General features: G+C 46.8%; 1 protein-coding gene across 1 annotated transcript; it reads left to right on the plus strand.

Moving 5' to 3' along the window:
- The first annotated feature begins 271 nt into the window (after positions 1-271).
- On the plus strand, positions 272-17570 carry NARF (nuclear prelamin A recognition factor). Its single transcript, XM_071573644.1, has 11 exons — positions 272-661; positions 1479-1559; positions 2379-2522; positions 3319-3451; positions 5484-5618; positions 9711-9829; positions 10631-10760; positions 11854-11926; positions 13827-13964; positions 14487-14644; positions 15482-17570. The coding sequence occupies exons 1-11, from the start codon at positions 635-637 to the stop codon at positions 15721-15723; spliced, it is 1380 nt and encodes a 459-aa protein (XP_071429745.1). The 5' UTR covers positions 272-634; the 3' UTR covers positions 15724-17570.
- The last annotated feature ends 427 nt before the right edge of the window (positions 17571-17997 follow it).

Here is a 17997-nt window from a genome sequence, read left to right on the forward strand (position 1 = left end):
TGGGGAAGGGGTTGGGGATCGGGATGGGATGTGAATGGGGAAGAGGATCGGGATGGGATGGGATGTAAATGGGGAAGGGGTTGCGGATGGGGAAGGGGATGGGATGGGGATGGGGATGGGGATGGTATGGAGTCGAATGCGAATCGGGAAGGGGATGGATGGTTGGGAAGGCGATGGATGGAAGGGCCGGGCCTTCCCGCGTACGTGCGGCGCGGCAGGTCCGCAATGAGCCGCGGGCGGGCCGGGCCGTGCCGGGGGAGGTGGCGGGGGCGGAGCGGCCCCGCCTGCTCTGCGACCACAGCACAGCCCCGGCCGCAGGTACGGCCCCGGCTCCGTGGCACGGGCTGGGCTGCCCCGGGCGCTTTTCGGGTGTTTTTGTTCCGCGGGGCTGGAGCTGTGCGGGCCGTGCCCGCTGCGCGGGGCGCTCTGAGGGCCGCGAGTCCCACTGCGGGCCCGGCCAGCACAGCCCGCACCGCGCCGCACATCGGGGCCGGGGCACTGCGGGCACTGCGGGCAGCGGCACCGCAACAAAGCACGGCCGGGGCTCCCCCGCGGCCCCCGCGCTTCTGCCCCGCAGCCCTCGCGGCCCCCACGGCCACGGCCCCGGCCCGCGACAGCGCCGGCTGAGCCGCAAATGAAGTGCGAGAACTGCACCAAGAAGGTCAGTGAGAGGCCCGGGGCTGGGGGGACGTGGGGACGGGGCTGGGGGGACACGGTGGCGGGGACGCGGTGACATGGGGCCAGGGACGGGGGGACACGGTGGCGGGGACAGGGAACCCCTGAGCTGGGGCTTTGGGGACACGGTGGCGGGGACCAGGGACACGGGGACACGGTGGCGGGGACGGGGCTGGGGGGACACGGTGGCCGGGACGAGGACTCCCCCGAGCCGGGGCTTTGGGGTCACGGTGACGGGGACACAGTGACACGGTGGCGATGACAGGGACACAGGGGCACGGTGGCTGGGCTTTGGGGACACGGTGCCAGGGACACGGTGACACGGTGGCAGGGACAGGGACCCCCCGAGCTGGGACTTTGGGGACACGGGGACAGGGACAGGGGGACACGGGGACGAGAGACACGGTGACACGGTGGCGGGGACAGGGACGCCCCAAGCTGGGGCTTTGGGGACACAGTGGCAGGGACAGGGACACAGTGACACGGTGGCAGGGACAGGGCCCCCCGAGGGGCTGGCCGGCCGCCCCAAGGTCACGGAGCCGCTCCGCTCCCTCCCCGCCTGCCCCGGCACTGCCAAAGCGCCCGAACTCCAAACCTCGGGGATTCCTCCGGAATTGCCTTCCCATCGTGGCGGCTGCACTTTGAACACAAGGCCCTGGGTGCGGAGGGGCAGAGTGAGCACTGCCAGGAAAACGTGCGGGGATGTGCCGTTGGTGGTGGATGGTACGAGCAGTTCTGCGAGCTGTGCTTACAGAGCAGTGAGCAGGCTCTGCATGACCCGTGTGTTCTGTGGCTTGTTTCAGGAATGCAGTAAGAAACAGAAAAATGATGATACACAAAGCACATCTGTGGATGCATCGAGTTCAAACGATGGCTTTGAAGAGGTAATGTTCCTTCTACAAGCTGTAATACACTCTGTACTTGTGTACCCCGAGGGAGGTTATAAGGAGACAACTTCCAAGTACATGACAATAATCAGCAAGCAGTTGTAAGCAATTATGAGCTCTTGTGCAGAGTCAAAAATCTTTTAGAAAGGTGAAGTAAAAGGCCATTACTGTGCAAACACAAAACAGAATTTCCAAGTTCTAAAGCTGTAAAAATTCTTTTGTGTCAAAAATCAAATCTTTAAAACAGACACAGAACTTACAAGAAAGAGGAGTTTTGACAGTAAAAGTGCACAAAATGCCTTATTCTTAATATCTATTTGTTTCTGCCAGTGCTGTGATAGCAGACTTAATGAAACTCTTGATCTCACAGTATATATTCCATGCAATTGTAGGACTGTGTTCTGTTTTGCCTCGTGGTGCAAAGCCCAGGTCCTCTTGCTGTCAGAGAGGTGTCTGGTTAAAGAGGTTTGATGGTCCTCAAAAGTTCTCTCAGTTGCTTGGAGAGTTGATGGGGACTGTCAGCTCTGCAGTGCAGCACAAGTGAAGTTACTAGAACATGAACTAGGGGCTAAATTTAGATCTGTGTTTACACTGAAACATGTTGCAGTTTCACAGTAATAGCAGGAACAGAGTCATGGAAGGGATGGAACAAATTATTTGGATTACCTGTGAGTTACTTTGGATGGTACACAAGTGTCATGTGTTATCTTGTTTTAAACCAGTGAGAACATCTTTGCCCTTCAGCTGGCTCATTGCAGAGGTCTTGAAAGTCATTTGATTGTCATTAAGGATTAATCTACCCTTTTTTCCCCCCAGAAAAATGAGTTTGATGCACTGGCTAATGCTAAAATACTCCTTAGCGACTGCTTAGCTTGTGACAGCTGCATGACCTCGGAGGAAGGAGCCAGAGTTTTCCAACAGAATCAGAAGGAATTCTGTCGTGTTCTCAACCTTAATAAGGTAAAGTGCCCCCAACAACAAACAGTTTTCTGTGAATTGGAGGCAGTTACAGAGTGACTAAGCAGCTTGGTTTCCCAAGGCAGATAACATGAAGATTTGTCAGGATATGCTTTTTCTGAAGAGGAAGTGAAAACTTGAGGCAAGATGAATGTTAAAGTACTTAAAATAATTTTGCACTAGAGATGTGAGGTCACAGCACTTCAGCTGAATGCTGGAGGAAAGTTACTGCATCTGCAGAAGGAAAATTTGTTGGAAATTGGAACAGATTTTTTTTGTCCAAATTCTTAGCAAAATTTAAAAGTGTTCTATTGCTGTCTTATTTTCTGCTGAATTCTGCTTTTTTTTCTGGAAGTTGCCAGGTACAGTGCTCAGGTCTCTAGAATCAGATCTGTAATTTTCTGGGTTGGATTTGTAGCTTCAAATGCATCTACCTCTGTAAACATTAGTTTACTAACAATATTAAAACATTTTTTTCATATTTGTTAGAATCTTTCATATTGCTAGAACATCATTGGTGCTTATGCCATGTGGAGACCAAGCACAGAATTGTCCTAGGGAGGGATGGGTTATATAAAAGCAACATCTACAGGTAATTAGACACTGACAGGGTCAGAGGAACATCCTGTCCTGCCCCAACTTGATGGTTGTTTCACAGGGTTTTTAATGGTGTATCTCACTGAAGCATTGGACATGAAAGAGTAACTCCAGGAGTGGAAAAGGCAGGGAAAGTAAAGAGCCTGACCCTGTTCTAATGAAATATCTTTTTTTTCTTTGCTTTTTATGTTTTGTTTACCAGAAATGTGATACCTCAAAACACAAAGTGTTGGCAGTGTCTATATGCCCTCAGTCATTGCCTTATTTTGCTGCTAAATTCAATCTCTCTGTGAATGAAGCAGCCAAGAGACTCTGTGGTTTCCTCAAAAGTCTTGGTAAGTCTGGGTTTGTCATGATGGTGGAGCAGGAAGTTGGGATTGTTTTAGGGTCTTTTTGCTTTCTTACCAGCCTTCTAGTAGCTGGAGGGGCTACAGGAGAGCTGGAGAGAGGCTTTTGTTAAGGGCATAGAGTGAAAGAGAGTATCAAGAACAGCATGGCCAGCAGGCCCAGGGCAGTGACCCTTCCTCTGGACTCTGCCTTGGGAAGGCCACACCTTGAGTGTTGTGTTCAGTTCTGGGGCCCTCAGTTGAGGAAAGAGATTGAGGGGCTGGAGCGGGGCCAGAGAAGAGCAACGAGGCTGGAGAAGGGACTGGAGCACAAGTGCTGTGGGGAGAGGCTGAGGGAGCTGGGGGTGTTCAGCCTGGAGAAGAGGAGGCTCAGAGGTGACCTCAGCACTGTCTGGAACTGCCTGAAGGGAAGTTGTGGCCAGGTGGGGGTTGGTCTCTTCTCCCAGGCACTCAGCAATAGGACAAGGGGGCACGATGGGCTCAAGCTCTGCCAGGGGAAATTAAAGTTGGAGATCAGAGAAAAAATTCTTTGCAGAGAGAGTGCTCAGGCATTGGAATGGGCTGCCCAGAGAGGGGGTGGATTCTCCATCCCTGGAGGTTTTTAAGATGAGACTGGATGTGGCACTGAGTGCCATGATCTGGTGATCACAGTGGGGTTGGATCAACGGTTGGACTTGATGATCTCAGAGGTCTTTTCCAACCCAATTGATTCTCTGATTCTGTGATCTATATTCAATATTAGGAAGAAATGAGGGTGGGCAGACCCTGGCACAGGTTGCCCAGAGGAGCTGTGACTGCCCCATCCCTGGGAGTGTCCAAGGCCAGGCTGGAGCACCGTGGGCTGGTGGGAGGTGTCCCTGCCCGTGGTGGGGAGTGGAATCAATGATCTGTAAGGTCCCTTCCAGCCCAAACCTTTCTGGGATTCTATTCCATGATATTTTGGCCTGCAGTCTAAGGTGCCCTGCACCGCCCAGCTGGGAGGGTGTACCCCTCAGTGTGGTGTGCCCAGTGTGACAGGGCAGTGCCAGGCATGGACTGCAGGCATTCCCTGCTCCCAGCAAAGGGCACAGAGTGCAAGGGCATTGCAGAGCTGGCTCCAAACCCTTCACTACCGAGAAATCTGGCAGGATTTGGTCATGAGCTTCAGTAAGACTTCCCTGTATTTTGTAACCTGAGAGAGGAGGGAATTTTTACCCTAAAGTCCTTCCAGTCCTTTTGACACATTAAATCTCCAGAAGATTCTCAGTTCTGCTTTTCCCTGTAATTTGAAATTACATGCAAGAACTGGTTTATCTGCCTGTTTTATATTAAAGCTGCATTTCCTTTGCTGTTTATGCTATATATGTTTGGAATTTTTTCATTTAATTGAGTGAGAAAGAAAAAGTACAGTAATAAATCTATAAAGTGTTTCCATATATATGAATGTATAAATTTTCCTTAGTTTTTATGATGCATCTTTGTACCCAGTATATTTTCTTCATCTAAAACCACTGCTAAGTTGTGGTGGGCCCCAATTTTCTTAGAAAATGTTCTTTATCAATGCCCCACTTGCTGTGGGGACGTGCTGTGGGGACGTGCTAAATAAGCAGGCAGAGGTCTCTGCTCTGTTGGTGTTATGCTCCTGTACCTCTGAGAGAACTTCAGCAATGGAAGATAGAACTGGATGTATTTTTTTTGTGGATAATGATATGTGACTTCAGCATGTCTTGAAAAGGAGACTCCTCTTTACAAGAGTCACCGTGAGTCACCCAGGAGTGAATCCCCATTCAATTAAACCCAAAGTAATAGATGCTGAATGGCAAAACTTATCAGAAGGAAGCAGGGAACTGTTTAGCAAGTTGATGATCCTTTTAAATTCATGACACAGAAAGTAGTTTTTCAGTGTATGGGTTTCATTTATTTTGGAAAAATTTGGAGGAGGGGAAGAATATACCCATTGATCCTCCAAGATTTTCCACAACTTTGAGAGCTGCTTGTGAGGTGGGAAACATTGCCTGTCCCTCTCTGCTTGCCTCCCCAGGGGTGCACTATGTGTTTGACACCACCATAGCTGCAGATTTCAGTATCCTGGAGAGCCAGAGGGAGTTTGTGCAGCGGTACCAGCGGAGGAACCAGGAGGAACATGCCTTACCAATGTTTGCCTCTGCTTGCCCTGGTGAGAGCTGATTTCTCCATCCTTGCCCTTCAGCCTGGGCCCCACTGGAGCCATCAAGGAGCTGAGGAGAGGGTGGTTTCACTGGGGAGCTCTGCATGACTTAGAGTGTTCTTGTTTTGCCTTTGAGGGATATACCAAGCACACAGTGCTTGTTCTCAGTATCACTGGTCATCCTCAGTGCCTGGAATTGAGAATCAGGACTGGAATGGAGGAACTGGAGACTGCTGCTTGTGTGTTCAGAACACAAAGTTTAACAGGGTGTTTCCTTACTGAAAAGAATCTTTAAGCAACTTTGGTAGAATAAAAACAAAATCATTCTTATCTTTGAACATGCCATTTAAGCCTGGGGCAAAGTATCAGGTGACATTCCCTGTAATGACTGTGAGATGGTTGTGTCTGACACATGGAAATGTCACAGCCCTGACTTGCTGATTGTCTCCCTGGGAGAATTTTGCACCTGAGAAGGTGTTCTGTATGAACAGAACCTGCAGGTTCTCACTCAGCAGAACGTTCAGTCACTGCTTACCTGTTCCATCTGTTAGCACTCCACCAGTTCAGCTTCAGTAAAAGTCACCTTCCTAAAAAAGAAGTATCAAAAAGGAGGGAGAAGTAACTCCTTTGCCTGACACCCCTCAGCTCCACCCTGAAGTTCTGGTGTTGCTTTTCAAAAGGCTCATAAAAATACCAAAATCTTTCTTGCTATCTCTGAAAAAACTCAGGTGGATTTAATTCATTAAAGAAATGTTACAGTGATGAGAGAGTGAACTAGAATTGCAGTTGGTGATCCCCAGGATCTGCTGCTGTCATTGATTTAAAGTTTAAATGCTGCTGTTTGAATTAGACCTGTACTTCTGTTTGGTCTTTATGTTCTGCTGTGAAAGTATCTGGTTCTGTTTTGGGTACTACATATATTAGGAGAAAAGGTCTCTTCATGTTACTGTTGCCTTACTGTGACCTCTCATCTCCAGGAGCAGGCCCACTGTGTATTGCTTTTCTTCATGTAAAACCTGGGAAGTTGAAACTCCCCCCCATTAATTAGCTCTGTTGTCTTGTGCATGGTTTATGTGACATCCAAAACCCGAGGATTTCTTTTAGAACTTCTGAGAATTTTAATTTTCTTCATCTAGAAACAGAGCTGAGATTATCTGCTGCTCTCGTTGGAAATATTTTTAAATAGTAAATGAAACACTCTGCTTGTCCTTGTGTGATCCACACAAGATAGTTGCTGGTTTCAGTGCTGGTTATGGTGTCAGCTCTGTACAGATGTTGGCAGGAGCATGGGTGCTTTCCATTTCTGGGAAACTGAGCCAGATTATCACTGAAAACCCATTTTGAAAACGTGGTGTGTTTCTTTGTCAGCACTTAGAGAAAACGGAAATCATGACTAGTCATCCTTAAAGTTGTTCACTGTATTTTCTGACCTTAATTTTCTGAGTGCAATTTCTGTTCCTTATTCTCCTTCCTCTCTCTACCCCCAGATTACACAAATTTGTCCCCGAAATGTTGTTTGCTGTGTTTATCATGAGATGGTTTTTATTTAGCTCTGTAGACAGAAGGTCAGTATGAGCTCAAGTCCAACTGCTCGTGTTTATCTCAGGGTGTGCCCCTGCCCAGCTCTATCACCCTCTGCACAGCCTGGGCTGGAACATCTGCCACCAGCAGAGCCCGGGGAGCCCAGAGCCTCATAAAAGGTGCTTTATTGCCCTGCCTTCATTGTGCACCTCCTGCTGCTCCCAGAGGAGAAACGAGCTGGGTTTTGTTTTGTTTCCTGTCTAAAATACAACAGTAACTACTGACAGTACCTGTAGCAGTTCAGAGTCATCTCTTGTCTTCCTGAACATGCCGAGCCAGTTGTTAATGCCCTGCCAGCTCTGGGTACCCCCAGAAGAGTCAGGGGCCAGGCCTTGCAGCATCAGTAGGAACAACATAACATGCTTTTGGCCCAGGCAACTCATTTCCTTTCCCAGTTTTATAGCAGCAAAAGTTTTCTTAGTTTTTCCGCCCTTCCAACAGATGTATAGATATTTATGGCACTCAGCTTTGTGACCTCACAATAACCACTAAAAATAATGTGTTCTGAAGTGCCTCTGCAAGAAATTACAGTGATTTGTAGGGTTTCTTGCTCTTTGGTGCCAACACAAGGCAGCAAGTGGCTGAGAAGCCAGATGAATGTGAGGAGGGTGTGGGTGTGGGTGGGTGCAGGTGTACCCTGATAAAGAACAGGGGGTTGGGGCTCTGGAATTGAGCCCTGTGATGAGCAGGCAGGAGCTGCAGTGTGTGTGCAGGGCAGATAAATGCCCTGTGCTGCTCACTCTCCAAGGCTGCTGTCAATGAACCAGTGACTGATTGGGAGCTGCAGCTGTGAGACACTTGTTCCATCTCCTGCAAGGACAGAAACAACTTCAGAAATTACCCTGGGCAATACCTGTCAGAAATCTGTTGGAATTTAGTGAAATGTCCTTACAGTCCATGACTACAATAGCTAAAACACTCCAATTCTGAGCACTTAGCAGGAGTGCTGGGTGATTAATGGGAAGTGCAAGGCAGAATGGTTTTTACAGTTGTTTGAACCAGTTGTTCTACCTGGACAGCACTGGAGACTAAAGCCATTAGAGCAGTAGGAGGTTCCTACCCTGCAGAATATGAGGATAGAGCCATTTATCAAACACCAAGAAATGAAGTCCTTTGTTGCAGGTAGAGCTGAAGGGGGACATCAGGCAAACCTTCTCTGCAGAGTCTGGCAGTTCAGCACAGTCCTGACATGTAGTTCTGTGGTCTCCAGCTCCTCCCACAGCAGAGATGGATGGTTGTTTAAGATGATGTATATCTTTGAGATTTTCCATGGAGATCAGTGTCTGTTAAGCTTGAAGTCTGTACTTTAACAAGAATTGAGAATGTTTAAACAGCTGGAGGATCTTTGGGTTTTTCTGGCACTTACACATTCTCATTTTCATCAGTAAAAGTTTATCACATTGGGAAAACAACTCTGCCACAGAGAGGCAAACCAGCTGAACACCACTTGGATCTCAGTTTTGTGCTGCTCTTCTGAATTAAACATTACCAGGATTTTTTACATAAGTGGTGATTTCAAGCTTAAAATTAACCTACAGGTTTTACCCTTCCTGAACAACATGTACTGACAGCAGTTTTTCTCTTTCATGTAAACACTAATTTGCTTGAAGATAAAAGACTTTAATGTGATATTTCTCACTATTTCTTAGCACCAAAAGCAACACACATCCCTAGAAGGCTGGGCCTAAATCTCCAGCACAGTTTAGGTGTCATGTAGATGAAAAAAACCTCCAAACCTTTGCTGTGACAGATCCTGGGCTGTGGTTTTCAGCAAGAGCTACAGTGCCCAAGAATTGCACACCCGAAATCTCTTGGGTTGCTCATTTGCCAGTTCTGTTTTGAAAGGTGGGGAATAATACCAGGGCTGTGGACCTTGGGAATGCTGTGAATATCCATAGGCTGCTGAGCTGACGTGCTGAAGGAGTGTGGTGAGAGGAGGAGGATTCTGGAGTAACTAAGGACAGGCTGTTGTATACAGAGATTTCAGTTCATTACTCTGTGTGTGGCTGAGTGTGTGGGTGTTCTGAAGGTGTGGCTACTCCAACAATTGTAAAAGAAGCCATTTTTTCCCAGGGTTAATCCATGTGCCTCTTGTGCTAATGCTCTCATGTGACTCCTCTGTGCCAGGGGAGGCAAGCTGGGTGCATGGGTACAAACCACAGGAAACAGCAGGTCACAGCTCAGCCCCCAAACATGTGCTGTGGTGTGTGGGGATCCAAGGGCTGAGGTCTGGAGGGTCTGTTAGCTTGGGGTCCTGTTCTTTCTGCTTTGTTAAATCTCTACAGCAGGAAGGGTGTGACAGGCCATGAAGTTCACAGTGGCTTCTAGTCTAGAATTAATGACACAGTGAAATACTGATTAAAGCCTTATTAGTAGAGTCTTGTGGTTTCCTGCAGTTCACAAGGTGGGCCTTCCAGTCTACACAGAAATGTCCCACTTGCTGTGAAGGTGTGACAGTTTGTAGGAGCTGATCAGGTCCTGCTGCCACTTGTCTCTCTCACTGTGGTTCTGTGTCTCCAGGGTGGATCAGATATGCTGAAAGGGTGCTGACCAACCTGGTGACCTCCCACATCTGCACTGCAAAGTCTCCCCAGCAGATCATGGGCTCCCTAGTGAAGGGCTACTTTGCCAGGCAGCAGGTAAATAATCCTGATTTATTTTTACCATTTTACTCTTCTAAGTGGAAAAGATGGTCTAGTGGGTCTTAATACTGAAATACAGATATTAGTGATTATTTATCCTTGAGAAATAAATAGTGCTCTGATGCTACACAAGTGCCCATGATGGGAAGTTCATGCAGTGCAGGGCAGCAATCCTTGCACTCTCAGGGCAGAGTGGCTTTAGATATTTCAGGAAAAAATGAAACCCGTGGCAGGTAAAGGGTTTCTTTTAAATGCTGCCTGTGTAGTTCTATAGCACAGCCAAAATGAGTGGAGGAGAGTCATGTGGAGATTGCCCTGCTATCTGGGATCAATAAAAGCACTGTATCCTAGAAACAAACCTTTTTATCTTCTCAATTTTGTGTATTAAGGAAGTTGCTGTTCTTTGCATACCATAATTAAATGGAACTGCAGCCACACTCTGCAGAAAGTGTTGCTGTCAGCACAGGGATAGAGGAATGGCTGGATGTGACTGAGTGATAACTGGAAACCAGGACTCCTGAGTTGTATGCACTTTTTCAGGCAATCAGAAGCTGCAGAAGATGTGGTCTGAAGGAATAAGTGAGAGTTGCAGCCAGAGGACAGGCTTTGGCAGCTTGTTGCTGATGCTTTGTGGCTTCTGCCAAATCATTATCTGTGTGTGGCAGCTTTAAATGTCATGGGGAGGGGCTGATTCCTGGGATTGCCTGTGTGGGGTTCGTGATGCTGCTTTTGTTCTTGTCATCCTTCAAGCTTTTGCTCTTCACAGAGTTCACTTGTGCTCCCTTCTGTGTCCCACAGAACTTGTCTCCTGATAAAATTTTCCACGTAGTTGTGGCGCCCTGTTATGACAAAAAGCTGGAAGCCTTGCGGGAGGATTTCTACACCGCCTTGTACAGCTCCTCAGAAGTGGATTGTGTCCTGACATCAGGTTACATCCTCCTTAAACTTACCATCTATAAATATATAAGGGAATCAACAGTCTTAGAACAGCCTTTATGCTGGACTTTCCTTTTTCTAAGTCTGCTTTAGTCATAAGGTTGGCTCTTTTCTGCTTAAAAATAAGCACGTGTGTATTTGTGCTATTGGTAGTACAGAAACTGTGTAGGAAATACTTCCCTTCTAAGCTGCTATTCATCTGAAATACCAGGTATTTCTTTTTGTCAGCCTCTTGAGGAAGGTTAAAGTTATGCAAATCAGTATTTAAAATGATTGTGTGGCTTGTCTGGGGTCATTATTTAATGTCCACTGGGATTATTTGTAACGCTCCAAATTCACGTCTTTGTCTTTAATGCCCAAACTGCACATCCTGCAGTGGAGAAACATCTTCCAAGTTTGCCCAAACACAAAGCAGGTCCAGAGAAGAGCAACGAGGCTGGAGAAGGGACTGGAGCACAAGTGCTGTGGGGAGAGGCTGAGGGAGCTGGGGGTGTTTAGCCTGGAGAAGAGGAGGCTCAGAGGTGACCTCAGCACTGTCTGGAACTGCCTGAAGGGAAGTTCTGGCCAGGTGGGGGTTGGTCTCTTCTCCCAGGCACTCAGCAATAGGACAAGGGGGCACGATGGGCTCAAGCTCTGCCAGGGGAAATTGAAGCTGGATATCAGAAGAAAAAATTATTTCCAGAGAGTGCTCAGGCATTGGAATGGGCTGCCCAGAGAGGGGGTGGATTCCCCATTCCTGGAGGTTTTTAACCTGAGCTTGGCCGTGGCACTGAGTGCCATGATCTGGTAAAGGGACTGGAGTTGGACCAAGGGTTGGACTTGATGATCTCAGAGGTCTTTTCCAACCCAATCCATTCTGTGATTCTGTGATAGGCTAAGGATTTAGCAACGTTTGGGCAAGCTTGAAGGCTCTTTTCTTTGGGGCTGGAGGTGTCAGACTTGTCAGGTTATAGGAGGGAACAGACTGGAGGCAGAGCTGTAGAATGTGGCTGAGCACAGGCAGGTGTTGGGCACTGACCCTGAAACAGGCACAGGGTGTGTGTTGTGCTTCATGTTGACAGTCAATGTCCTGTGTTTCCCTACAGGTGAAATCGTCCAAATAATGGAACAGAAAAATGTGTCAATGAAAGATGTGACTGAAGTAGCTGTAGATAGTTTGTAAGTAGTTTTGTTGTGGATTGCTTCCTTATTTTGATCATAAATGACACCACCTTGCAGCACACTCAGCACAAATGTAAAACTGCTCAGAAGAATGTTTTCTTTTTAAAGCAAAAACTCTGCATCAAAGCCTGAAGATTCATCCTTTATAGAGCAGCCAAACCACAAGAGTATTCTCTTAGATGTTCACTGCTATATATAAAAGTAATATGAAACTGATAATATAAAACTGTATATAGTGTCTAAATGCAAAGAGGTCATTACCTCAGATTATATAATATACAGTAACTCCTTTAAAATATGTGACTTTGGAAGATTTGTGTAGCTCCCTATTTATATTTCCATGCAGTCATATTAGATTTGCCTGTGCTGGGCTTATGCCTTGCTATGAAGTGTGGCTGTCTGGGGTGGGACTGCTCAGAGCTCTCCTGTGCCCTGTGTAAACCCCAACAGCCTGACCTGCCTCTCACAACAGGGACACAGGGCTGGGCTTGGCCATCTGCTCTGTGCCCCCCTCTCACTCACAGCAGCATCCTGACAGTAAATCCCACTTCCCCCATTGCTAGAACCAGCAGCCTTTCAGGAAATGGTAATTAATTGGGTTTTTTTTATACTGAGGACAGCTTTTCAAGAGTAGCTGCAACTGAACTGTGCTTTGGATGAGGAGCACACAAAGCCTTGAGGAGGGTTTGTTTACACCCCACGTGCCCCATGCCTGGTGTTTAATTCTCAGGCTCAGTTACAGAGGCTGCTCTCCCTGATCTTTGTTCAAGTGTGACAGATGTTCCTTGGTGCCTTTCCAAAGGGGTGGCAGTGCAGCAGTAAACAGGCTTTCTTGCAGGAAATAGAAGGCTCTGTAAGCTTTGAAAAACCCTTTTAAGTTCCAGTTTATATCCTGCTTGGACCTTGTCTAGAGGGGAGAAATTTGAGTGCTGCAGTGGGAACAAGTTCAGAGCTGTGTTTGTGGTGCAGCTCCTGTCACTGCTTCTACCAGGAACTGTCACACAGAATGAGAATTACATGAATAACTCAATTTATGTTGGAAAATTAGCTCAGTTGGTTAAAACTTGGTTGTAATAAGGCCAAGGTCATGGGTTCAATCCCCTGTGTGGGCCAGTGACATAAGAGTTGGACTCGATGATCCTTGTGGGTCCTTCCAACTCAGAATAGTTTGTGATTCTGTGAAAAAAAAAGTTAACTTTTAGAAGGACTGATTTGACAATAGTGACTCAAGCTGTGAGACCTGGTGACATAAATCTTTGCTCTTCTTGGGTCTTAAAAGTAGGTGTTGCAGAGAAATTGAAATAACTTGGATGCTTCTTAAGACAAGTCCCAGCACAGCAGCAATTTGTGGTGAAGTGCTTGGCATTAACAAGTTGTGTGAATGAAGTAATTTGTGTTTCAGTTCTCAGCTCAGTTTTGTAGCTACAGCAAATAACATTTGGGAGACACACCATGAAACAAAATTGCCTGTGGTTGTTAAAAAAGGAAAACAAACCAAAGACTTGTAACTTCTAAAGTACTTTTATATTCCCACAGGCAAAAAATTACTTATTGAAATAATTTTATTTAAATAATATTTTCCAAAAAATGTTTCCTAAGCAGTGAATGGCTGTTAACCAAAACTTTAGGCTATGCTGAATGAGCATTCTTACAAATTACTGGGTGCTTGAGGTTTCTGAACATGGAAAGCCCTGCATACTTTTATTTTTTTTCACAATCTTGCTGCTGTCCTGAGCAGTTTACATTGTTTGTGCTGTAATAAAAATGTTAATGTGTTCTTACTTAGTGCAGCAAAACACTTTTTGGGAGGAGGAGACAGAGAAGGGGCCAAAATTCTGCTTTGTTGAAGTGAAGGAGTGAGATTTCAGAGTTCATCCTCTTTCCTGTTGTTTTTAAGGTTTGATGGCATAAAGGAGGGGGATGTTGTAAGGCATGAGGGGAAGAGATCCGATGGTTACCTGGAGCACATCTTTAAACATGCTGCAAAGGAGCTGTTTGGCATGGATGTCAAGGAAATCACCTACAAAGCGTTGAAGTGAGTCACAGTTGTGTGTCCTTGTTATGTGGAATGGGTTAGTTAGAACAGAATATGCTACAGGGATCATCCAGTCCAACTGCCTGAGGAATCTGGGCTGGCCAGAAGGGAACCATCTCTCTGGGGAGCCTGTTCCAGGGTTTGAGCCCCCCTTTGGTAAGGAAAGGGTTGCTGAAATCCAATCTAAACCTCCCCTGGTTTAGTGGGTGCTGCAGTGAGTGCAGTTACTGCTCTTTGCCTGATTGGCAGTTATACATTATAAACCTGTAAGTCTGTCACTGCAAAGTAGCTCCTGCTGGCTTGAATTTGGTTAATAACTTATGCACACTTAAAAAGTGTAATTCTGTTCTAAAAATTCCACCCCAGCTTCTGCTTAGCACAGTTTAGAACTGGAAGAGTTCACCTTGATCTCACTGTGACACTTGTTGTGTTCTCCCCAGAGGGTGTGAGTGCAAACTGGCACAGTTGGGTTGTTCCTCTGGGAGTGCAGGGGGTTAAAATGTTCTCTGTGTCTCCTGACAGGAACAAGGACTTTCAAGAGGTGACCCTTGAAAAGGATGGGGAGACAGTGCTGCGCTTTGCAGCAGCTTATGGCTTCAGAAACATCCAAAACATGGTCCTGAAGCTGAAAAAAGGAAAGTTTTTATACCATTTTGTAGAAGTCCTTGCCTGCCCAGGAGGTAAGAATAATTGTGGGTCCCCAGTGGTTCTGTGCATGTATCTGGACTCTCAAAGGAGAGCTGCCTCACAGGCAGCCACTTCGTTTCATGCCCTCCTAATTCTCTTATTAATAATCTAAAAATCTCATTATTTAATGAAGGATCCAGAACACCAGTTACAGGTTTTGGGTTGGCTCAGAAATTGATTGGGTTTTCTAAAATTAGCCCCAATGTTCCTTCTCTCCTCTGACCTATAAATAAGTGCCAAACCTCAGAGGAAATCCCCTGAAGAGGTGGTTGTCAAGGGCAGGAAAAGACAAGATAATTAGGATCATAAAACCACGGAGAAGACAGAGAAAGGTTGTTGATGTGGAGACCTCATTTCCATTAAGATGATGTTGATACTGGAGTCACTTTAGGTAAATACATATTGTAACAGCACGAGGGGGAGTTCATGTAAAAAGGCAGGTGTGAGAAACGAATTCTGAGTTAACCAAAATCACAGAATCATAGAATGGATTGAGTTGGAAAAGTCCTCCGAGATCATCAAGTCCAACCCTTGGTCCAACTCCAGTCCCTTTACCAGATCATGGCACTCAGTGCCACGGCCAAGCTCAGCTGAAAAACCTCCAGGGATGGGGAATCCACCCCCTCTCTGGGCAGCCCATTCCAATCCCTGAGCACTCTCTCTGCAAAGAAGTTTTTTCTGCTGTCCAACTTCAATTTCCCCTGGCAGAGCTTGAGCCCATCGTGCCCCCTTGTCCTATTGCTGAGTGCCTGGGAGAAGAGACCAACCCCCACCTGGCCAGAACTTCCCTTCATATCCAATCTCCCTCACCCCTGTGTTTTCTCCCTCAGGGTGCCTGAATGGCAAAGGGCAGGCACAGAGTGAGGATGGCAAGCCAGACAGAGCCCTGCTGGCCCAGATGGAGGAGGTTTACGCTGCCATCCCCGTGCGGCTGCCAGAGACCAACCTGCACGTGCAGAGGGTGTACCAGGACTGGCTGCAGGGCATGGACTCTGAGAAGGCCCAGGAGACTTTGCACACCTCATACAGTGCAGTGAATCACACTACGAGCAGTCTGGACATCAAATGGTAGCAGAGGAAGGGGCAGAGCTGTGCTGAGCTCAGGGTCAGTGCTGGGCCCTCTGTGCAAGCACAGGCCCTGACAGCAGCGAGGGGTGGGTGAGGCACTGCCCAGCTGGGCTCTGCTTTGGGAACAGCCATTGCTTTGCAAAGCCACAGAAGTCTCCAAAAGCCCTGGTTCCTGTCATTTAACTTCTGCTGTGTGTCGTTTCCATCATGGATTTCTTCATTCAAAAATGTGATCTCACAAGGTACATGAGCCCTTTGGGAGTGTAATTCCTGACGAAGCTGCTCCCTGAAGCAAAGGATTCCCTTCACTTCACTCCTCCAGGAGCATGAGATGGTTTTACTCCCAGGTGTGCAATCCCTGCCATCACAGGAAAACAGCCCACAGGAATTTCAGTATTGTTGCAGTTGGTGTGAAGTAACTTGGGATTTACTTGCCTTGCTAAAGAAAAAGCCCTTTAAAAGGACAAGTGAGTATATGAAGAGATGTAATGAATTTCTAGATGCCTTGTACCCATGATTCAGCAAAAAATACTCAGTTCCAAACTAGCCACTGTTCCTTCTTGATACAATGTCACAGGATACTTCATAGAAACCGAACCTGGGAAGGGAATGCTAAATGGTTCACTTAAAATAGTTCCAAGCAGGTGGGCTGGGACAAAAAGAGAACTTCCTTTCCTTTAAGTTTCCTTCAAAGCTTGCAGCCAGGAGGGTGGTGCTGCTGTGGCTTCTCTCTGAGAGTGAAACGTGCCCAGATTGCTCTTTCATTTGTCTCCCATGCTGACAGATTTCTGCAAAAAATAACTTCTGGGGTGCCTCTGAGAAAAAATCCTGAGCAATGCTCGTGAGCTCATCAAAGTTATGATACATCAGCACCATGGATTTTGGTGCACTTATTTTTTTAAGTATGCTGTTTCATTTAACAGACATTCTGAAGTGCTGTTGGCAAGCAAGTTTGTCTGCAATGCCCTGAGCTCTCAGGGCTTATCCAAGAATGTGATGGACAAGAGAAAATTAAACCCCTGCCAGACTTCCTCAGATTTTCCTGGTACCATCAAAGCTGTTCACAGTTAATGGCTGTTTGAAACTAGCAAAGTTGCAGCTTTCCCTGCCCAGCCTTTTTTAATCATTTCATGCAGTTTGAATGAATCTTCCTGTATATTTCTTCAATATTACAACCACTTGTGTGAGTAAGAGCTAATCCTGCACAAACCTGTGTGTGTTTGAAATCCACATTTAACCTGCACCCAGTGGGTGGGGTGAAGCATCAGGGAAGGCAATGCCAGTCCTGGCATTGGCTGAAAAGGAGAGACACAGTCCAGTGTCACCCTGAGGACAAGAATGTGAAGCTCTTAATGTGAAGCTGTTAATTGCAGCCTCCCCCTAAACAAGAGAAACCACAGCACTTGAAGGGATGTTTTCTCTCCAGTGCAAGTGAATTTGATTACTGCACTACCTGAATGCACACCATGAGATTATTCCCATAAATTAGCCCAAGTTGTTCCTTGCCATAAAAACATGGTACCTACGTGGTGCAATAGCAGAACACCAACAGAAATCTACCTCTGTACAGGGAGGGAGGCCAGAGGTTGTGGGGAGACCTGTGTGTGGCTGGAACTGTAACAAATGTCTGATAGAGAAACATGGGGGTGTTTCATGACACTTCAGAACAGATTTCTCTGGGAGCAACATCCACCTCCTTCAGTCTGATTTTCTTTATCTGCCGTGATTTCCTCCAGAAACTCCAGTGGAATTACCATGTCCTGAGGTGTCCTGTTCTGTTTGTATAGGCCTGTTTCTGTATATATGGTTTGTAGCTGGATGCATGTTTAAATTATATGGCTTCTGCTCTTTGTACAGCGTGCTGGGTTTTTATAACATATCCTGGGTGAAGAGGTACAAACAAGTTTGCTTTCCTGGTGAAACCCTCACTGAATGGCACAAGGGCTGCCTTGCTCTTCTGAAAGGAGACTCCTGAACTGTTTGTACAAGGTGACAAATCCTCCTCAGGGCAGGTGGCACTTTGGCCACTGTGTTTGCCTGTGTGACAGAAGGGCCTCACTCCCTGTGCCAGGGGGGACCCCAGGAATGGGCTGGGAGGGGGCCAAGGAAATCTCTGCTCTGCTCCCACTACAAAGGAAATCTGTGGTTCAGTGTATAAAATAAACTATTCCAGTTGAATCCACCATTTCTTCCACCTGCTCCAGTGTCTTAACCTGTCGAGGTAGTCACAGTGTACAGAGCTGTTGATTATTTGTCTGCTGCATAATTCCTTTTTAAG

The sequence above is a fragment of the Pithys albifrons genome, chromosome 19 (genome assembly GCF_047495875.1).
Source record: "Pithys albifrons albifrons isolate INPA30051 chromosome 19, PitAlb_v1, whole genome shotgun sequence".
Classification (NCBI taxonomy): Eukaryota; Metazoa; Chordata; class Aves; order Passeriformes; family Thamnophilidae; genus Pithys; species Pithys albifrons.